This window comes from Chrysemys picta, chromosome 8, assembly GCF_011386835.1.
Source record: "Chrysemys picta bellii isolate R12L10 chromosome 8, ASM1138683v2, whole genome shotgun sequence".
Taxonomy (NCBI): domain Eukaryota; kingdom Metazoa; phylum Chordata; order Testudines; family Emydidae; genus Chrysemys; species Chrysemys picta.
In genome coordinates, this window is record NC_088798.1 from 4,094,443 (window position 1) to 4,114,805 (window position 20,363).

The 20,363-nt window shown below is 42.4% G+C and overlaps 1 protein-coding gene across 12 annotated transcripts in view; it reads left to right on the forward strand.

Annotated features, from left to right (window-relative positions):
- Positions 1-20,363, forward strand: part of MAST2 (microtubule associated serine/threonine kinase 2) — a 325,477-nt gene that overhangs the window by 145,823 nt on the left and 159,291 nt on the right. For 11 of the 12 annotated variants that reach the window (XM_065553746.1, XM_065553747.1, XM_065553748.1 and 8 more), the window contains one exon: positions 9,234-9,265. The exons of the other annotated variant lie outside the window; for it this stretch is intronic. In XM_065553746.1, the coding sequence (XP_065409818.1) occupies positions 9,234-9,265 (32 nt within the window). The remainder of the gene's footprint in view (positions 1-9,233; positions 9,266-20,363) is intronic. 12 annotated transcript variants of the gene reach the window in all.

Consider the following 20,363-nt stretch of genomic DNA (forward strand, 5'->3'; position numbering starts at 1 on the left):
CTTTCTAACTATAAGGGTAATTAAGCAATGGGTCAGGTTATCTAGGGTGCTGTGAAATCCTCATAGTTGGATGTTTTTAAGAACTGGTTAGACAAACATCTGACCCCAGATGGTTTTGCTATACTTATTCCTATGAGGTCTCTTCCAGCCCTACATTTCTATGATTCTATAAAAGTGTGTCTAGAGCCAATCCTACACCACTTTTTTCTGTTCTTTTGCCTTTGCCCCATGTATGCAACATGTCTCCATTGCACTCTCAAGTTAATAAATATAAATGTTACTTCTAGGGTGACCAGATGTCCCGATTTTATAGGGACAGTCCTGATTTTGGGGTCTTTTTCTTATATAGGTTCCTATTACCCCTCATCCTGTGTCCTGATTTTTCACATTTGCTGTCTGGTCACCCTAGTTACTCCTAAACATGTATGTTCCATTAAATACACTGAGTTCTTGAGAGTGTTTCTCTCTCCAAATAAAATCTATTGCATAAAGAAGCTTGGCAGGCATGCCTTGTGTGTCAGATGTGGCAGTGCTAGTACTCAAAATATAGCTCTAAATTTTGTTAGTCGGTCTTCCTAATCAAATCTACCTGTTTTTCTGACATGCTGTCGTCATATTGTGGGGTAGATGTAGGGCATTACTGAAATGCATTGCAGCAAAATTTCCTTAGCCCTTCGTTCAACATGCCACTCAAGTTGATGCCATTTCTCTTTAATATCACCCTGCTGAATCTTTAAAGACCTCAGTAAACTACTTTACTAAAGAGAAATTGCACAGTCAAGTTACTGTACCTGCGATTTTTAACTCTGGCAGGGAGTCCAGAGAGGAGGTTAATTCATTTTGAAAAGCCAACCATTGTGTAATATTATCAGCTAAAAGGTTTTTGAGATCAACTATTTAACTACTGCTTTTATTATAGAATATCAGGGTTGAAAGGGACCTCAGGAGATCATCTAGTCCCACCCGCTGCTCAAAGCAGGATCAATCCCCAGACAGATTTTTGGCTCAGATCCCTAAATGGCCTCCTCAAGGATTGAACTCTCAACCCTGGGTTTAGCAGGCCAATGCTCAAACCACTGAGCTATCCCTCCTGATTCTTTACAGGTAATGTAGGACTAGACTGAGTCTTTGCTCTTAGTCCCAGGAGGAAGAGCCTTGAGAAAAAATTGTGACTCTGAGAATCTCAGTTCCTTCCCTGCCCCTTCCTTGCCCGCATGAGGAAGTAATCTGTTCTCCCCCCCCCCCCCCACACACACCTTTATCAGCTCAACTTTGTTGGCTGACTCATTGAAGGAGTGAGGCAAGGCTCTGCCCATTTGCTTGGGAATTTACAGAGCATGCAGCCCTTGCTCTCATTCCCGCATCCAAGCCATGATGTGGGGAGGTTTGACAGGAAATTCCCTTATACCTTCTAAGACGTACTCTTGAACCATTGGCAGTTAAGTAACTAGGGTGACCAGCTGTCTGGTTTTCAACCAGAACACCCAGTCGAAAAGGGACCCCGGCGGCTCCAGTCAGCACCGCCTACCTGTCCTAGGCCACCTCGCTGTGCCCCGGAAGCGGCCAGCAGGTCTGTCTCCTGGGGGGGTCGTGGGTGGTGGGGAATGGAGCTCCGCGTGCTACCCCCGCCCTGAGCCTGGCCAGTGGGTGCTGGGGGACAGTGCCTGGGGCGACGAGAGCAGCGTGCGGAGCTTCCTGACCCCCCGCCTACTAGTGTCAGACCTGTTGGCCGCTTCCGGGGTGCGCACAACGTGTGTCAGGACAGGCAGGCAGGGCCTTAGCCCCCTTGCTGCACCGCTGACCCGGGAGCCGCCCGAGGTAAGCCCGCTCCCCAGCCCTGAGTCCCCCCGAACCCAGAGCCCCCTCCTGCACCCCAAACCCCTCATCCCCAGCCCCACCCCAGATCCTGCACCCCCACGCCCTACCTCAACCCACAGCCCCCTCCCACACGCCGAATCCCTCAGCCCCACCCCCCCAGCCCGGAGCCCCCTCCTGCACCCCAAGCCCCTCATCCTTGATCCCACCCCGGAGCCCCTGCCCCAGACCAGTGAAAGTGAGTGAGCATGGGAGAGAGAGAGCCACTGAGGGAGGGGGAATGTAGTAAGTGGGGGCAGGGCCTCAGGGAAGGGGTGGGGCTAGGGTGTTCCGTTTTGTGCCATTAGAAAGTTGGTAACCCTATAGGTAACTGATTGCCTTAAAATCTTGATGAAACCCTGAAGTAAGTGGAATGACAGATTGGAGGCTTTTGAAGCCACAGTTTCTTGCCAGATTATGTGAGTGGGTTTGACTTGGATACTTAGCTGTACCCTTGCCGGGGCAGTTTGCTATAATATGTAGATGACACTCTGGGTGTGTAAATTCTTGGTCGTGGTTGCTATTCCCCTTTAACACACAGATTTTTTTCTAGTTTCCAGCCATTTCATAGTGACTGAACTCTGAAGGGAAACCTGAAAGCGCTTTGTTTGGCTAGCTGGGTGCTTAAAAGCATTGTGCCTTTTTAAAGAAAGGAAGAAGCTGAAAATTGACATGTTATGTTATATGCTAGCTCTTGACTCATTGTTTTGAGGATTGAGACAAACTGGTTCTTGAGAGGAGTGAGGCTATTTGTCAGCTGAATCCCTTTTCCAGTTGGTTGTTTCAATGTATTTTACAAATGGTAATATTTCTTACTGACATGAGACTATACTGAATTTGGAAAGTAATCCCTAACGTATTTTGATTGTTTAGTTGGTTTACGTGTGCGCATTTCGAATAATAATAGTAATTACACATTATTAACTACTTAGGGCACTGGTCATATCACCCTTCCACAGCCCTCAATTGTCCTAAAGCTGCTACTGCTGCTTTGGCCCTGCCATGCAGGCTTTGTAAGGGGAGGAAAATCCTGGTACATTGTAATTCAACATGTGGCTAGCAGCAGGAGTGTGAGAGAGAACACACTGCCAGATCTGAGCTACCCGTGATAATTGTAATGATATATTAACATTATCGCAGGCAAAACACCTCTAAAGTGTGTGGGATGAGGATATTGCAGCTGTCTAAATCTTCTCAATATTGCTGATTTTAGGTGGTATTGGAAAGTGTTAAGGTAGCAATTTTCTTACTTTAAAGCATTTTTATATTTAATCGGGTGATATAACAATATAATCCTTAATTATTTAGTTTTACAATACAATAGTTAATTATGGAAATTAACATCTGCAGTGTATACCACAAATTAATCCAACATTTCATCTTATAGATAGGTTGTTGTCAAAATGCTCACGTTGTTAGTATTGATGTTTAAATCTCTTTGCCGTGCAGTTTGGCAATCAAATTCAAATGATGTTTTATTTTTTGGAGAGAAGGAAATTGAAATATATTATTTTTAATATCCACTTATAGACATTCCTGTAGTAAGAAATAGCAGATTTTCTTGCCTTGTAGGGAAAGAAAAGCTTAGGTTTTTTTTTTTTTTTTTTTTTTTAAACCATGAAAAATTCCTTCCTTTTTCAGTCTGCTGGGTGGATTATAGTTGGCGTCCTTGCATGGGCAGGTTGTATTTTCCATCAGAACTGGAGATTCTAATCCTCATTATCATTTCTGTAATGCAAGTGGTTTATGTGTAGAAACAGATTTAATTAATCCCCTGCTGGTTGATAGTGCACCCTAAAGCAAATATTTACAGTTAGCAAAGGAAAAATTTAAAATATGAGTGCATGATGTCAGGTCAGTGAGTGTCAGTTGATCTTACAACATATGTGAAATATTATCCTTAATTTACCAAGCAAAATGTATTTTCCCTTCTAGCTATAGAAATACTTTCATATCATCTTGTTTGGTGGCTCAGCTGGGATGGCGATAAGCTTACCAAATAAGAGTTCCAAGGTCAAAGGCAATCTCAGGCCATGACTACACTTCCGTGCTCCTGCAATCGATGCAGCAGGGGTCAGTTTAGCAGGTCTAGTGAAGACCCACTAAATTGACCACAGAGTGCTCTCTGGTCGACTCCGGTACTCCACTGGAACGAAAGGAGTAAGGTAAGTCGACAAGAGAGCATCTCCCGTTGATGCAGCGCAGTGTAGACACCGCAGTAAGTCGACCTAAGCTATGTCGACTCCAACTACGTTATTCACGTAGCTTGAGTAGCGTAACTTAGGTCAACTTACCCCGGTAGTGTAGAAAAGGCCTCAGGAACCCTGGTGCCTGTGCTGGCAGAAACTGGGAACATCCAGGTGGTGGTGATTTTCAGTTAATTTGAAAGGGCCAAAGTATGGTGCATTAAGAGCACATTTTAGCATCCCGCTTTGCCTGTGGGCATGTGCCATATGTGCAGCTACACATTCAAGGACGAATTGCAATATTGAGAGAAAGTGATGATGAAATATCTCTCTATGGTGCTTTTATAAAGAGTGATTAGAGGAAGACAGTGTGATGTATCACCTGCTCCTAACATGACTAAAACACTGCACCCTTCTTCTGTGATTATTAAGTTAAAAAAATCAGTATTGCTAAACAATCCCTAAGTTAATTTTATTACTTTTCAATAAAACAGATAATTAATGTAATGGCATTTTCCTCTGTATGTAAAGATACAGCCTGATGAATCACATTTTTGAGAACATAAGTTAATTGAAAGGGATGATTCCAGAATGGTTCTGTTCTCAGTAATTCAATTTTCCGAGGTAACATGTTGAATAAGACCTCAGTTGTCGGTCATGTTATTCGACTGCATCAGGACTTGACTTTATCCTTTATGCTAATTGTTGATGGGTTTCATCTGTGGAAAAAAGTTTGAGAAATAAAACTAGACAAATTGACAGTCTGTCATTTTTGTAAGAGGATACTGAAAATAAACATGCATTTAGAGGATTATATTACCGACCTTGAGAGCAGGTGGCACAGAGCTGTGCTGAGGTAATCAGGATAATATATCTATGTATTGACAGTTAAAGTGCTCAAAGAGACAGATACTTCAGATTGTGCATGGAATCTGCTATTCTTTGATGTTTCACTCTAAATTGGGGTTAGGTCTTATATGGAAGAAAACATTTTACATAATTAGCACAGTTACTCAGAGGATTTATTGAGTCGTGGAACAATGAAAGAATTACTATACCCAAAGCTAAATACCAGGTCAGATTTGGTGGTCATAGCATGGCAGTGTTATATTAATCATCTTGCCATTTGAAATATGAACTCTGTTTCAAGAATGCACAGATATGTATTGCCAAGTTCTCTTTGTGTGATGTTTGGCAGGATTAGCATGGTAAAGTAATTCTAGTCACCAACACTTCCTTCATAATTAACATACTGAAACTTGCTTCCCTTAGCTGGGCTACAAAAATATCCAAGCTCTGATTCCGATTTATGGGAAATAAGTAACTACAGATCTCCATGAAGTATTGTCAGGCTCTATCGTTTTGTCTATACTTGAAATGTCAGTCGAGTGCAATGTACTTTAAGTGATTGATTGAAATGCGCCTTAAGTCCACATATAAGTACTTTGTGTGATTGAAGTTACCCTGGTAACTTGTAGGTGTAAAGATGCAATCAGCTGAGTGCCAGTATAGACATTCCGGTTTCCTCAACCAATGAAAGCTCCTTAGTTCACCAACTACGACCCCACTCCTTTTGCACCTTCTTATCCCTGCCCTGCCCCTTTGTGCAGTGCCCCCTGAAATGTCTGCACTCCTGCTCCTGAAATGCAAGTCTCAGATGGCTGTCCTGCTGTGGATCATCAGCTGAGACTTTAGTTTCTGCCCCCCACACTATTCCCCTCTGCACCAGCTATGTTCCCCACATATGCTGTTCCCTTCTCCAGTAATCCTTCCTCCCTGTATCCCTGGTTCTGGCTCTATAACTCTGCAGACAGTGGATTGCTGATGGTGCACTGGTTGAAGCTGCAGCAGGAAGAGCAGAGCTGGCGGTGCTGCTGCTCACAGTTGTTGAGCTTCCAGCTCCACTCCCCTTGCTTTGGCCCTTCCATGCCGTTAGCCCCTTTAAAACCTGTTGGGGGGCGGAAAGGGGCAAGGCTGGGCAGCTACCAGGTCTGCTGTTCCTGATTCAGTCAGTTAAGCGGGGGAGCAATGGTTGGGGGGTCAGGGGACATGGCTGGGGAAGGAGGATACCATTGAATGGGCACAGAAGATTGTAGTTTCAGGTGGATTGCTGTCTGAGGGTCTGCAAAGTAGGAATGAAGGGACATTTCAGGAGGGTAATATGAGGTGGGACATAGTGGAACAATGGATATAAAAACTGATTGCTGTACCAGTGATTACTCGCCCTATTGTAGTCAAGGCCTTAGAGGTGTTGAATTTCAAAAACTGTATTGTATATTGATGCTCTAATTGCAGTATATTCATTTAGGTGCAATCACAGAATGAATGTGAATACTATAGGGATAGAGTGTAATTCAGTCATGGCATATTTGATTGAGTTACTTTGAGAGATCACTTGTAATATACCATATGTTTTTCTAAAATAAAATGTGTTAATTTCCAAATTCAGACAGTGGATTATGGATTAAGAAAAATGTTGTTTTCATGGATAACGAAAAGTTACTCTCACAGGTACAAATGAGAATAAAAACAAACATAACCCTTTAAACATAGGTGTCAACTTCCTCAGTTTTCAGGGGATGCTCCACCCTTCCCTCAAGCTCCCACACCTGCCCTGCCTTTTCTTGCCCCCACTCCACCCCCCCCCCGCCTCTTCCTGTCCTCGGTCCTCTCTCTCTCTGAACAGCTGATCAGCAGTGGACAGGAGGCGCTGGAAGGGACGGGGAGGAGCTGATTGGTGGGGCCGCCGGCGGGCAGGAGACACTGTGGGGCTGGAGGGGGAGGCGCTGATCTATCGGTGCTGAGCACCCACCATTTTTTTTGAGCACCCACAGAGTTGTCACCTATCCCTTTAAACATAAATGACTTTGAGGTGCCTTGCCCCTTAAAGCTAATATTACAAACATAAAACTGTGCCATACAGGACAGGAGGCAGTGTTGTCAGCTCTCATTCTTGTGTCGCGAGTCTCATATTTCATCTTTTTCTTAAAGCCCCAGCTTCTTGTTTCGTACTAGAGCACGGAAATCTCAGTTTTATTTAAAAAAAAAACAACCAAAACACATATCTCAAGTCCTTATGGTTGTATAGAAGAAAGCTTGCAGACCCTAAAGGCGCAAAACCAAGAAGGCAAAGAAAAAGGACCCCAATTTTTTTTTTTAAATCTCATTTGAAGTGAATGTGGTGGATTTTTGAGTCTGATTCATGATTTTTGAATGCTTAAGATTGGCAGTATTGGGAAGTGAACTTGTGTACAAATAGAAAAAGTTGCTGCATCCTTACAGTGTGTAGTTCCAGTGGATGAAAACTCTTTTAAAATAAAATGTACCATATATGTTTCACTTAGATACTACAATTAAAGTTGAAATCCACTTTCATAAAGACCCCCTATATTCTATTATTTACATGATGCATATGCTTATGAAGTATTAAAAGACAATGGCCAAAAAGCTTTGTGTCATAGGTAAAACTTTCAGATAAAGGTTCTTATCTTTTAAAGGAGTAAGAAAGAAGGAAATCCCTTTAGAATGCAATATGTTTGACCAGTTAGGTGGTAGTGATTGATTGCTTTATATACTTGAAATGTTTTGATTAGCTTTTGACAGTTTGTATGGTGACAGGGATGTATTCCATGATGCAGTAAGTTCTCAGGCTTGTGTACCTGAATTTACTCAGTACAATTAGAGCTGTGGAACTGTGCAAGCAGCAGTGAAATTTTAAGGTGTAGAGTCAGTGGGAAATCATGCTTGATTTATATTGAAGAAATGATTAGAGTCAAACTACTATCTAGAAACTTTTCAGTGACCTTAAAAATGTTGACTAATATGCAATTTATTATTTTTAAAAATGCAACTATATGTAATTTAAAGTAGCATTTCAATCATTTAAACCCAAAATTCAGTCCTTAACTAAAAAACATCTTGTGAATGTGTTTTCATAGGGGTTTTTTAATGTTTTTTTTTTATATAAACTTTCCTCTGTAATGGGGAAACAAAGCACAACTGTTTGCCAGTATATGAAAATCAGAAAATAAAACTGACCATTCTAGTTAAACTGTCCATACTGAGTGAAAAACAATAAGCGGCTGGGAAACAAAATCTGCAGCTGAGAGGAGTGACATTTGAGCACAAATTTAAGATTCTAAATCCCGTTTACCTGCATTGCTACCGCTGGGCCCCAGTAGCATTGCAAACAGAAAATCTGCTGGCTCTAGCTGTAATAATTGTAAATGGTAAAAAGTAAATTAAAGATTTATATTAGGGTCAGTTAGAATAAATTGCATTTGATCGTATTAATAACACCATTAAATTTTAATTGTTTTAAATGTGAAATTTATCTTCACATTGTCCTATTAAAAATACAGAGTAGTGGAATTATTAAAAAAAAAAAACCTCCCTAAAAATACATGTGTGGCTCTTTAACTTTACTGTTTATGACTTATTTCTTGTGTGCCTTGTTGAAGGTGGACTCTGAGTAGGATGATACCCCCATCTAGTGGTGAAATATTAAAAATGCAGCAGTGTAAAATGTTTTCAAAAAGAGAGAGAGAAATGTGCTAACCTGAGATGGAAGTTCAAAAAATATTTATCTATTTCCACGTCCTTTAATCTTTACAGTTAATGGTGAAATGTGCTGATTCTAAGTGCACGCTGCATTTCTTTGATTTTCTCTTCTCAAACATATAGCAGTATGTGTATATTAAAAAAAAAAAATCCAAGACAAAACACCACTGCACACACTTAGCCCCTGGGGAGACGGTAGGAGAACAAACACATGACAGATGTTATCATGTTGCTTGATGCACTATGGGAAGGCACTCAGATACTAGAGTGATGAACTGTGTAGGACAGAATAGAATTAATTTCAAAGATGGTTAGTACGTTTATATACAATTGTATGCTTCTAATTTGTGACTATAAATATCATAATTGTGCAGACAAAGCAAGTATTTCTGTGCATACCTGGCCAGTTGAGTGCTCAGTTGGCTATAAACTGGTGCAAATACCATATTATGCATGCAATGATAATATATGCGGTAACAAATTAGGAGTGCTGGCATCTTTTGAACACATCTTTGAAAATCTAGCCCTTAATATTTTATTTGTAAAGTAATATTACTAGATTAGATAAACAAGAAGTTAATTTAAGATCTTTCTTCATTAATTTTCTAATGTTTTGTTTGTATTTTTTTCCAGAAGGAACTCAGTCTCCCTAGAAGAGGAAGCTTGTAAGTATAATTACTTTTCATCCATTACTGCCATAAGTGCTCCTGAGAGCATTCTGTGCAAAAAAATTAAAAATTCTATGCAAAAAAAAAATCTGCACACAATATTTTAAAATGCTGCAACATTCTGCAAATTTTGTGTGTCAAATAAATGTGGAGGCTCCAGCATGGCATTGGGGAGCACAGGTAGGGTGACCAGATGTCCCAATTTTATAGGGACAGTCCCGATTTTTGGGTCTTTTTCTTATATAGACTCCTATTACCCCCCACCCCCGTCCCTATTTTTCACATTTGCTGTCTGGTCACCCTAGGCACGGGCCACTGGCCGCACAGAGGTGGGAGATCACTGCGCAGCTTTCCCTCCCTCCCCCTCCCTGACACAGACTCAGCGGTGATGCTGCACTCAACCCTGACAGAGTGCAAGGATGGGGCCTGCCCCAGAAACAGCCCAGCGCCCTGCCCCTCTGTGCTAGGTGTATCAGGTAGGCTCAGCAATGCAAGATCCAAGTGTGAAGAGGCTTAGTGTTGGGGGATCCATGTGTGGTTTGAGAGGGTTCTGTGTGGGACAATCTGGGTGCAGGCTGCTCAGTGGGGGATCTGGATGTGGAGGGGATCTGTATGCACAGGGGCTTGTTGGGGGGTTCTGGGTGCACTGGTAATGGGTCTCTGCAGTGGGGTCCAGGTGAAGGTGGTTGGGGCTCAGCGGTGTGTGTGTTTGGGTGTGGGGGGGATAGAGCTCGGCAGGGTGGTCTGGGTATGGAGGGTTGGTGGGGGGGTCCAGATGCTGGTGGAGTGGGGCTCAGTGGGGTGGGGATCCAGGTGCAACTGGTTGGGGCTTGGTGGAGCAGGGATCTGGGTGCTGGGGGCTCGGGGTTGTCCAGGTGCAGGGGGAGTGGAGCTTATGGGGGGGTTCTGAGTGCAGGGGGGGTGAGTATGAACTTGTCTGGATGCACAGGGGTTGGGTGGATGGGGGAGCAGCTTCCTGTACAGGGATCCTTCCCCCCTGAGCTGAGGTGTGATGGGTGCAGGAAGCAGGAAGTGGGGGAGTTTGCAAAGCTTCCTGCAGCTGGGGGAGAAATCTGTGGGTGGGTCTGACCCTGCCCCGGATGCTGTGCAGTGGAAGAAGTAGTCCCGTCCTCTGCAGCCCAGCCCGGTCTAGCAGCTGAGCCCGGCAGGGGTAGGAGCCATCACCTGGGTCTTCCCCAGTTCTGCCTCCTGCCCCACAGTGATTTACCTCTCTGCTGGCTGCCCTGGGCACCCGAAACATACTGCTGGGGAGAGTTGCATGACCACTCTTGTGGTTTCCCTTTGCTTCCCCATCAGAAAGTCATTTTTCTGCGGGGAAGCAAAGAAATCTGTGGGGGACATAAATTCTGCACATGTGCAGTGGCGCAGAATTCCCCTAGAAGTACATAAGGCTTGATTGAACAAAAATACATGCATATTCTCAACTGTTGAATCCACACAGAACTATCAGAGACAGATATTTTTTTTTCATTAACGTTTTTCATGTGCTGTTAGTGTTTTTGAAAGGTGCCATGTTGGCCACATTGGAGTCTAGGGTCCTCTGTCCTCTTTAAGAGGTGGAGGACAGCCAGTGGTAGTGCAAGCCTACTCAGTTGCTTAGCCAGTATGGCTCAACCCTGACACGAAGAAAACTTACAGGAGTGAGTGGGGAGTTCAGCATTCATGGGGCAGACAGTGCTTGCCTTTTTTGTTGAGGCTGCCAACAGTGGTCCCCGTTGCTTCCAATCCCAACCTTTGTACTCCGAATAAAATGTCCAGTGGGGCTTGTACTGAGATTTAATAAACTAATTCCACACAAGTCACTGATGGGAACAACAATTGGTCACTGCTGTGTGGACAATGTAGATGTGAAAAATCTAGCTTCTCATTACCAATCCCTGCAGGTTTTTGTTGTTGTGAAATCAAGACCATAGAAGTATTGCCACAAAACATAAAATAGCAAACTGGAAAAAGCAGGTTTCTTAAAACAAGCCAGTTATTCATTTTAACATCTCTTGTTAGGTTTGCAGAGTTTTAGGAGACTGTTTTAGTGATAATCTCTGAGAGAATTTAACTGTTGCTAGGTTTAGTTTTCTGTGGTCTGGTACGTGGTAGAATAAAACTGCATAGTGGCTGGATTATATAAAGAACAAGCGAGGGTGCCAGTTAAACCTACAATAAGCTTAAAGTCATAGCCTTCTAACTAATAACCATGCCCTAAAGTTTGCGTATCACAGAAGCAAAGTCAGTTCCGTAGGTTACCTTTTGTAAGCTGTCTTAGATTTCAGGTTTTGGTAATGAATGAGTTTTAATTTTTATTCTTTAAAATCTCTCCTTTGTATAAGGAGCAATGTTTGAAAAGTGCTGTGCGGTGCCTACGATTCACTGCTGAACAATATTACTAGGTCAAAAGGCTTTTTTTTAATGAGGCATGAATGAACCTTTTTGTTGAAGTCATATGATGGTGTTAAACTCAGTTATTTAAAACAAAACAGAACACAGAACTCATACATCAATTATCCATCAGTATACTTTTTAGGCCAGCTTAGCTAGATTTGTATTAGATTTTAGGAACACTATTGCTTATATGATTTGGGAACAATCAAGACAGTGATTGAATAAGAGCACTTGGACAAGTATTTGGAGACAATTGAGTAAACAAATACTTGATATTAGTTATTCATCTGTAGCCTTTACCTTAATGTAACAATTCAGATTTTTTGCACAAAGCATTTTTGATCTGGAGTTGAGGATGCCAAAGTTTTTTCCTGTTTCTTGGTCAAGTATGGAGATGGGTACAACATAAAACTATTATAAGTATTAACAGGAGAAATAGACGGCACAGTGGTCAGCTCTTTAGGCACTGACAGTTTATGATGGTTTATTTAGTAACTATGGATATTGCTGAACTGTTTGTAAAGTATTTTTCTCCAGTTACTTCAATCCTTTCTTTTTGATTACCTCTGTGAACAGAACTTCAGTAGCCTCTGTACATAGAAGGCAAAACCATAAACTGCAAAGGGCAAGAATAACAGCTACTGACGTGATTTCAGTTTTTAGCGGAATAGAGATTTTCAAAGTGTTCAATATGCTTCTTGTAAAGATGCTCTGACTAAATTATTTTACTGTGTTTCCAGGAATTATAGGAAGTGCAGTCAGTCAGACCTAGTTATTCTGAATTGGTTTACTTTTGTTTAGTTTAATAAGTTAGTACTATGATGTGATTTTCATTTATTTCTGATTGATACCCAAATGCCCTTATCAACAAATTAGAATTGTATGGCTCAGTGGAAAGAGCCTTGTGGATCTGTAGATCTCAAAAATCTATTTCTGTTTATCTCAGAGTTGTCAATAGTTGTTGGTACCATAGTATCGAAGTCCTCCCCATATAAATAAAATCTGCATAGCAAGATGTATGGAGTCTATTGTTTGTTCTCCCATCTCTTATTTAAAGAGTCTCTGCTCAGAAAATAATTTAAAAAAAATTATGATTCCTGTAATGGTGGAAATGGTATGTCAAAGAAGAAGGTCTTGCATTGCTCCTTAAAGATGGGTGGGCTCAGGATCATTCTAAATTCTTCTTGAAACTTGTCCCACACCTGAATCTCCTTGAGGGAGAACTTTATTTTCAGATATTTTCTGCTTTATAAGCTTCATTGTCCCAACGGAATGTAGTCATCTTGACAGGTAGTAAATGGAGACACAGTCACTGATGTAGCTGAGATCTGACCCACTGATTGTTTTGATGGTCAGGATCAAGGGCATGACCTAGCCATGGGACCATGCGATCCGATTTGGAGTCAGTGACGGGAGTAGAGCGCAGGTGTGATGTGCTCATGATGGCCATTCCCATTGAGGTGGCAGTCAGACCTTCTGTGCAAGCTAGAGCCTTTTCATTACATCCAACATCAGCCTTACTGTATAGAAATATACAGTAATTTACAATATATTTCCATGAGCTCTGAAGAATGTATGGATTGCTATAGAAGGATCTTTATCAAGGAGGAATGGAATACATTTCCGAACAAGCTGGAAATGGAGTAAAGTTTTTTGTTTTTCATTTTTTCTTTTGTGCTCATTGCAATTTGGCTTAGCGGTGAGTTCAACAGGACCCGGAGGCTTCAGACCAATTGACAAGTGGATGCCTTTGTTAAAAGGTGAGAGACTGTTCTTTCTGCTAGTTCGTCTAAACATTTCGTCTTCTGGCTCTCATCACCTCATTCTTATCTAAGTTTTAGCCAGCTGTTCTTCACCCAGAAGCTCATCTCTTGTAAGCATTATGACATCCTTGTGTTGACATTGGTGCATTTATGGAACATAACAGAGTTGAATATCTTCAGTATACGTTTTTGGCAATGGAGCTTGGGGCGTCTCATCTCTACAAGTGGACTTGTGTAAAAGCTGAAGCAGTGAGGAGATGGATGGATCCATGTAAGATTCCAAATATGAAGATTGTTGGATAACTACTCCTCTTTCCCATGATCACTCTCTGGATCCTGTTTGAGAGGAATAATTGAAACCATTTTAGTGCTGAATCATCGACTTTAGTTCTATTAAGGCTTGGCAAGCCAGTCAGTTGACTGCCTATTATTTGACAACGGTCAAATATTGTTAAATATTCCAGCAAGAAGGCCATAATACAGGTGGTGGGCTACCTTTTTGATTGCATCATGGTGCTATCTGTTAGCAAGCCTGCTTAAATGTCTTGATCACTGACTTTACCACAGAGCTGTTCTTCAGGTCTGGGAAAGGTATTCAGAGTGTCATAGCTAAATACAAGATTGAACAGATAGTTTAGCATAAGTAGTTGGCACTTTCTAAGGGACAATTCAAGATGGAGTGGACCATTAACACCCCTTTAGTCATAGGACAAAACCAGGAGTTAGAGGGTTACGGATTGTTGTAATAAGACATAAATCCAATGTCTTTATTAAGACCATGATTTTCAGAGTCTAGCAAAGTTATGAATTTAAGCTCTGAGGCTCATCTTTTGAAAGTGTTGTGCAGGTTTCCTCTAATAGGAGGAATATAGAGTGATCACTTTGTGAAAAGTGTTCACTCACAGGTGATGTGGTGTTTTTGTCTTTTATCATTTTCCTTTGAGAGTTCATTCTAGAACATAGTGATAGTCTGGTTTCACCCACATAGTTGTTGTTGGGGCATTTAGCTCTCTGGTTGAGGTATATCACTTGCTGTGATAGACATGTGTAGGATCCATGGAACTTGAAAAGTGTGTTGTGGGGGTGTTGATCATTGTATCAGTGGAGATGTGTCTGCAGTTTTTCTTCTGCTGTACCGGCAGGGTCTGGTGCTGCTTTGAGTTAGTGTGTCCTGGTCTGTGGGCAGGTTGATTCTGATGACGTCTTTGGAGAGGTTGGGGCATTGTTTGAAGGTCAGAAAAAGGGGGTTCAGAAAAGATTCCTTTCAGGTTGAGGTCCCCATTGAATATGGGTTGTAGTTGTTCGATGATACCCTGTATGGGTTCCAGTGTGGGGTGGTAGGTGACAAATAGGGGTGTGCGGTCAGAGGGGGTTTTATTTCTATATTGAAGCAGGTTATCTCGGTGTATTTGGGTGGCCCATTCCAAGATGCGGTCATCTTCTCTGGTGTATTTTCCTTGTTTAGTGAAAGTGGTTTTTAGTGTGTTAAGGTGTATATCCCAGACTTTTTCCTTGGATCATATTCTGTGGAAGCTGAGTGCCTGGCTGTAGATAACCGATTTCTTGGTGTGTTTGGGGTTGTTACTGGATCTATGAAGATAGGTGTGGTGATCCATGGGTTTCTTGTATATATTTGTCTGAAGGGTTCGATTGTTGAAGTTGATTGTGGTGTCTAGGAAATGGATGCTGGTGCTGGAGTGTTCCAGAGAGAGTTTAATGGATGGGTGGAAATTGTTGAAGTTGTGGTGGACATCTATGAGAGAGTTTAAGTTATCTGGCCACTGGATGAAAATATCCTCGATGTATCTCAGCTATATCATTGGTTTCATGGTGCATTTGTCCATAAATTCTTGTTCAAGGTGGCCCATGAAGAGGTTGGCATATTGGGGAGCCATCCTAATACCCAGGGCTGTTCCCATGGTTTGGACAAAGTGTTTGTTGTTGAATATAAAATTGTTATGGGTAAGGATGAAATGGATGAATTTGGTGATGCATTTCTGAGGGTTGTCCATTGTCTTGTAAATATTTGAGGCAGGTAGCTGTGCCATCATTGTGAGGGATGTTGGTGTATCAGGAAGTGACATCCATGGTGGCAAGGATGATATTCTGAGGGAGGTTGTTAATGGTGCGGTGTTTATGGAAGAAGTTGGTTGTGTCATGGAGGAAGCTGGCCCTTTGTATGGTGAGTGGTTTAAGGATGGGTTCTGAGTCCTGATATTCCTTCAGAACGAGTGCCATAACCAGATGTGATGGGTCTCCCTGGGTTCCCTTGTTTGTGTATTTTGGGAAGCACGTAGAAGGTCCCTGGGGTGGGTTCATGGGGGATGAGTTAATAGAGTTTCTCTTGGAGTTTTTTGGAGAAGCATTTGATGATATCCTTAAGTTCCTGGGTAAACTGTGGTGAATTGAAGGATTAGAAGGGAGCGCAAGGGTCAACTAGTTTAACCTCCTGCCAAGGTGCAGGATTTGTTGTGTGTAACCCTTCCAAGACAGATGGCTATTGAGTCTCATTTTGAAACCTTCAGTGAAGGAGTTTTCCTGACTTCCTGAGGAAGTTTGTTCCATTGGCCTACTGTTCTTACAGTTAAGAAGTTTTCCCTGGGATTTAATGTACCCATTGCCTTTTGTCCTGCTCTCTGTGGCAAGACAAAACAGTTTTTCCTCATCTTTTTAATGGGAGCCTTAAAAGTATTTGAAGATCACCATCATGTTCTCTGCCCCCTCCACCCCCCGCGCAATCTCCCTCTTTTCCAAACTAAAGATACTCAGTTCGTTCAGCCTTCGCGCATCTGGCTTACATGCCATCACTTTGATCATCTTTGTCACTCACTCGGTATCCTTTCCAGTTTCTCTACATCCTGTGTGTATAGTTAGGGCCCTAATAAATTTATGGCCATGAAAAACGCGTCATGGACTGTGAAATCTGGTCTCCCACCGTGAAATCTGGTCTTTTGCATGCTTTTACCCTAGACTATTCAGATTTCACGGGGGAGACCAGCATTTCTCAAATTAGGAGTCCTGACCCAAAAGGGAGTTGCAGGGGGGGGGGTCACAAGGCTATTTTAGAGGGGTCACAGTATTGACACCCTTACTTCTGTTCTGATTTCAGAGCTGGGCTGCCAGAGAGTGGTGGCTGTTGGCCAGGTCCCCAGCTCTGCAGGCAATGCAGCAGCGCAGAAGTAAGGGTAGCAATACCTTACTTCTGCGTTGCTGGCTTCAGAGTGGGCAACCGGACAGTGGCGGCTGCTGACTGATGGCCCAGCTCTGCAGGCAGCAGTGCAGAAGTAAGGGTGGCAATATCATACCGTGCCATCCTTCCTTCTGCACTGCTGCTGTGCTGCTGCTGAGGTGGCCCTAGCTTTATTGCTGGGCTCCCGGCCAGCAGCCACCACGCAGCAGCAGCACAGAAATAAGAACTGCAACCCCCCCTACAATAACCTGTGACCTCCCCCCCAACTCCTTTTTGGATCAGGACTCCTACAATTACAACACCATGACATTTCAGATTTAAATAGCTGAAATCATGAAATTTATGATTTTTAAAATCCTATGACTGTGAAATTGACCAAAATGGACCGTGAATTTGGTAGGGCCCTGTTGTCAGACGCTACCGGTGTGGTGCTCTGCTCTGTTCAATGTTGATATCAATCGGCTGCGTGCGTGTTCCCTCTGTGTGCTGCCCCAGCTCTGCGCAGATAGCTGACACAGCAGACCCCGAGAGAACCCCCAATGACCACAGACTCTAGTAAGGTACGAAGGCACGTCGGCCAGGTTTATTGTCGAAGAGAAACACAGTCTCCAGCTCCCCGGCATAGAAGTCCAAGGTGCTGCTGAGGTGCGGCTAGCTAGTACTTATGTGCTCCCTGACAATGGACTCAGCTCAGTCAGTGGCGGGACTTTCCACTGCCCCCTAGGCCGGACCAAGACACCGCCCTAGGGATGCATTCTTATACACAGGAACAAACAAGTTACACATCACTCTTGACGTACTGAGGTGCAACCCCTCTACGCAGCAAGGGACAACCCCACTAGGTAGCAAGGTACCGCCTCTCACCTTGTACATGTTGGTTTGAACAAAACAACTCTATCCATCATATTACCCTTTTGGCCCTGTCATTTGGATGGGTCAGCTTGTTCCTTGTTGTGTGTGGAATGTACAAGTATGCGAATGTTCTGATATCTGGTGTCCAGTACCTTTTAGGTATGTCTCTTTTTGCAGCATCAGCCCTTTCCTTGCCAGCTTCTGTGAACAGGGCCTGCCTCTGGCTCACAGCTTAACTTTGCTTTATGTTAGCAAAGTCTTGACCATTACTTTACTTTACTCATACTGTGGGCCTCTGATAAGGGTTTATGTTTCAGGGCCTCATCTTACTACAGGCCCTATATATAGCAGTGACCAAAATTGGACACAGTACTCCAGCTCAGGCCTAACCAGCACTAAGTAGAGTGGTACTATCACCTCCCTTAACTTGCATGCTATGTCTCTGTTAACGTAACCCAAAATTGCATCTTCAAAATTGCATGTTTTCAATCCCTCCTCAAACAACTCCAAGAGACATTCTACAAACTCATCTCAGACTTGAAGAAGAGCTTTGTGTAAGCTTGAAAGCTTGCCTTTATCCTCAGAAAGTGGTTCAATAAAAGATACTACCTCACCCACCTTGTCTCAGAAAAATGATAAAAGATAAAAACTCCATATCATCAGTAGGTGAACCCTTTTCACAAACCAGTTACTCCATATATGACCTCTAGCTTCATCTTCAAAGGAAACTCACACAACACCTTCAAAAGACAAGCTTGGAGCTTAAATTCGTAACTTTGCTAGACATTAAAAATTGTGGATTTAACAAAGTCATTGGATTTATGGCTTTTTACAACAATCAGTAACCCGCTAACTTCCCTTTTTTGTCCTATGACTGCAGAGGGATTAACTGGCTACTTCATCTTGAATCGTCTCTTACGATATGGGTTAACTAGTTACGCTAAACCATCTGTTCCACTTGGTATTTGGTTGTGTGACACTCTGCGGGCATGTTTACACGTCCAGCACGGCCGCAGTGCGATGCAGCTGCACCACTGCAGCATGTCTGGTGAAGACGCTCTATGCTGGCAGGAGAGAGTTCTCCCATTGGCATAATAAAACCACCTTTGTAAGTGGCAGAAGCTACATCGATGGGAGAAGTTCACACACCGACATAGCGCCGTCCACATCAGTGCTTATGTCGGTGTAAATTATGTCGGTCGGGGGTGGGGTTTATTCAAACCCTTGAGCAACATAAGTTCTGTGACATAAACTGTAGTTTTGACATAGCCCAAGTACCTTTTCCAGATCTGGAGAGGAGCTCTGTGTAAACTCGAAAGCGTATCTTCTTCCCAATAGAAGATAGTTCAATAAAAGACATTACTTCACCCACCTTGTCTTTCTAAGGTGGTGCGCATCAGTTACAGAAGTTGCCATCCTCTCTCCCGGAAGAGGATTAACTTTTATTTACGATGCATTTATGTATGTACTGTAGATAAATTATAAAGCTGTTTTAGTGGTCGAAGACACCTTTTTTTTATATAGTTATTTTTGCCTTACCCAAACATTTATTTGGGTCTTTAATAAATGCATTGTGCAGCATGATGTTATTTGACAAAAGCAAATGTGTAACCCACATACACATAGTGTGGTTGGTTCTCTGTCCCCCTCTAATGGGTAGTCACTGTATGGACATGTATGAATCTGCTAAGTTCTTTGCGATATGGAACCTTGTCCTTGGTTCTATCTCTGTTGCCACTGACCCATCCAGGGGTGTTGAATTAAATAAGTGACAGTAATTGTTAGTAAATTTGCTCCCAAATCTCCTCTCAGTGGAATTACACAGAAGTAAATTGCTTCCAGAGAACGTGCTAAACCCAAGCTTAAAACTATACCTGTTTCTACTTCTAATCTTTCTAAACCTTCATGCTTAAAACTGAGGAAACAAAAGTTTTAGGTGGAGAAAACAAGGAAAATATTTTGACTTGCTGGACTGAAGAATAAAGGCAAGCATGGGAAGAGTATCTGCACATTTATTCTAGTCTTTTGTACAAAGACCTTAATTAAATAAAGATTATATACTCGGTTTCTGTGCTAATAATTTGGATATCATATGGGTGAGAAAACAAAATCTCTTGGTCAATATATTAGGTGAAGATTAAACCTAACATGGTTATGGTTATAAGCAAGTATGGGGAGCCTTGCTAATGTTATCACACTTATTAATTTTGTGCAAATATAGTGTCAAAGCTAAGTGGGGGCAAATATTTCCTAATATTGCAAATATCCAAAGTGCAAATAGATAAGGTAAGACATCACCATTGCTCAAAAATAGGAGAGTCTGGTATCTTAGTGGGCAGGCTGTGCACTGCTGTACAGGAGTCCTTGGTTTGAATTCTGGTCTGTCTCTTTCCCCTTTCATGCTCAGAGGGCGTGGAAGTTATGGAGACAGTACAATTATCCCTGGGAAGAAATGCGTTATATCACTCAGCTTCAGTCTGTCTTGGCAACAAGGCAGTTCTATGGTGAGTCATGTGCAGTTTTCCCTGACTCAGGAGAAAGGCAGCCATGACAGTACAATGCCTCAAGTGTGGGGAATATAAAATGAAGAAAATGGGTAAAGAATGTCCCATGGTGCTCTGAGAAGGAAGAGGAGAGTGGCATTCTGTTCCCATCCCGTACTATCTTGGATCTGGAAATAAAGAAGAATAATGCCTTTTCAGTTTGTGGTATTTTTGTTATAAATCGGTGAGAGAGACTTTACATTCTAACTATACTCCTCCCTTCAACTCAGAAGAGAAACACTCCCGAGCAGTAGATTAAAAATAACCTAGTGCTCTTAAATTGAGATGAGGTGTTGAGTCAGGAGCTGGAATGTGTGGCATTGCGCCTACGGAGGCTCCATAGCAGAATT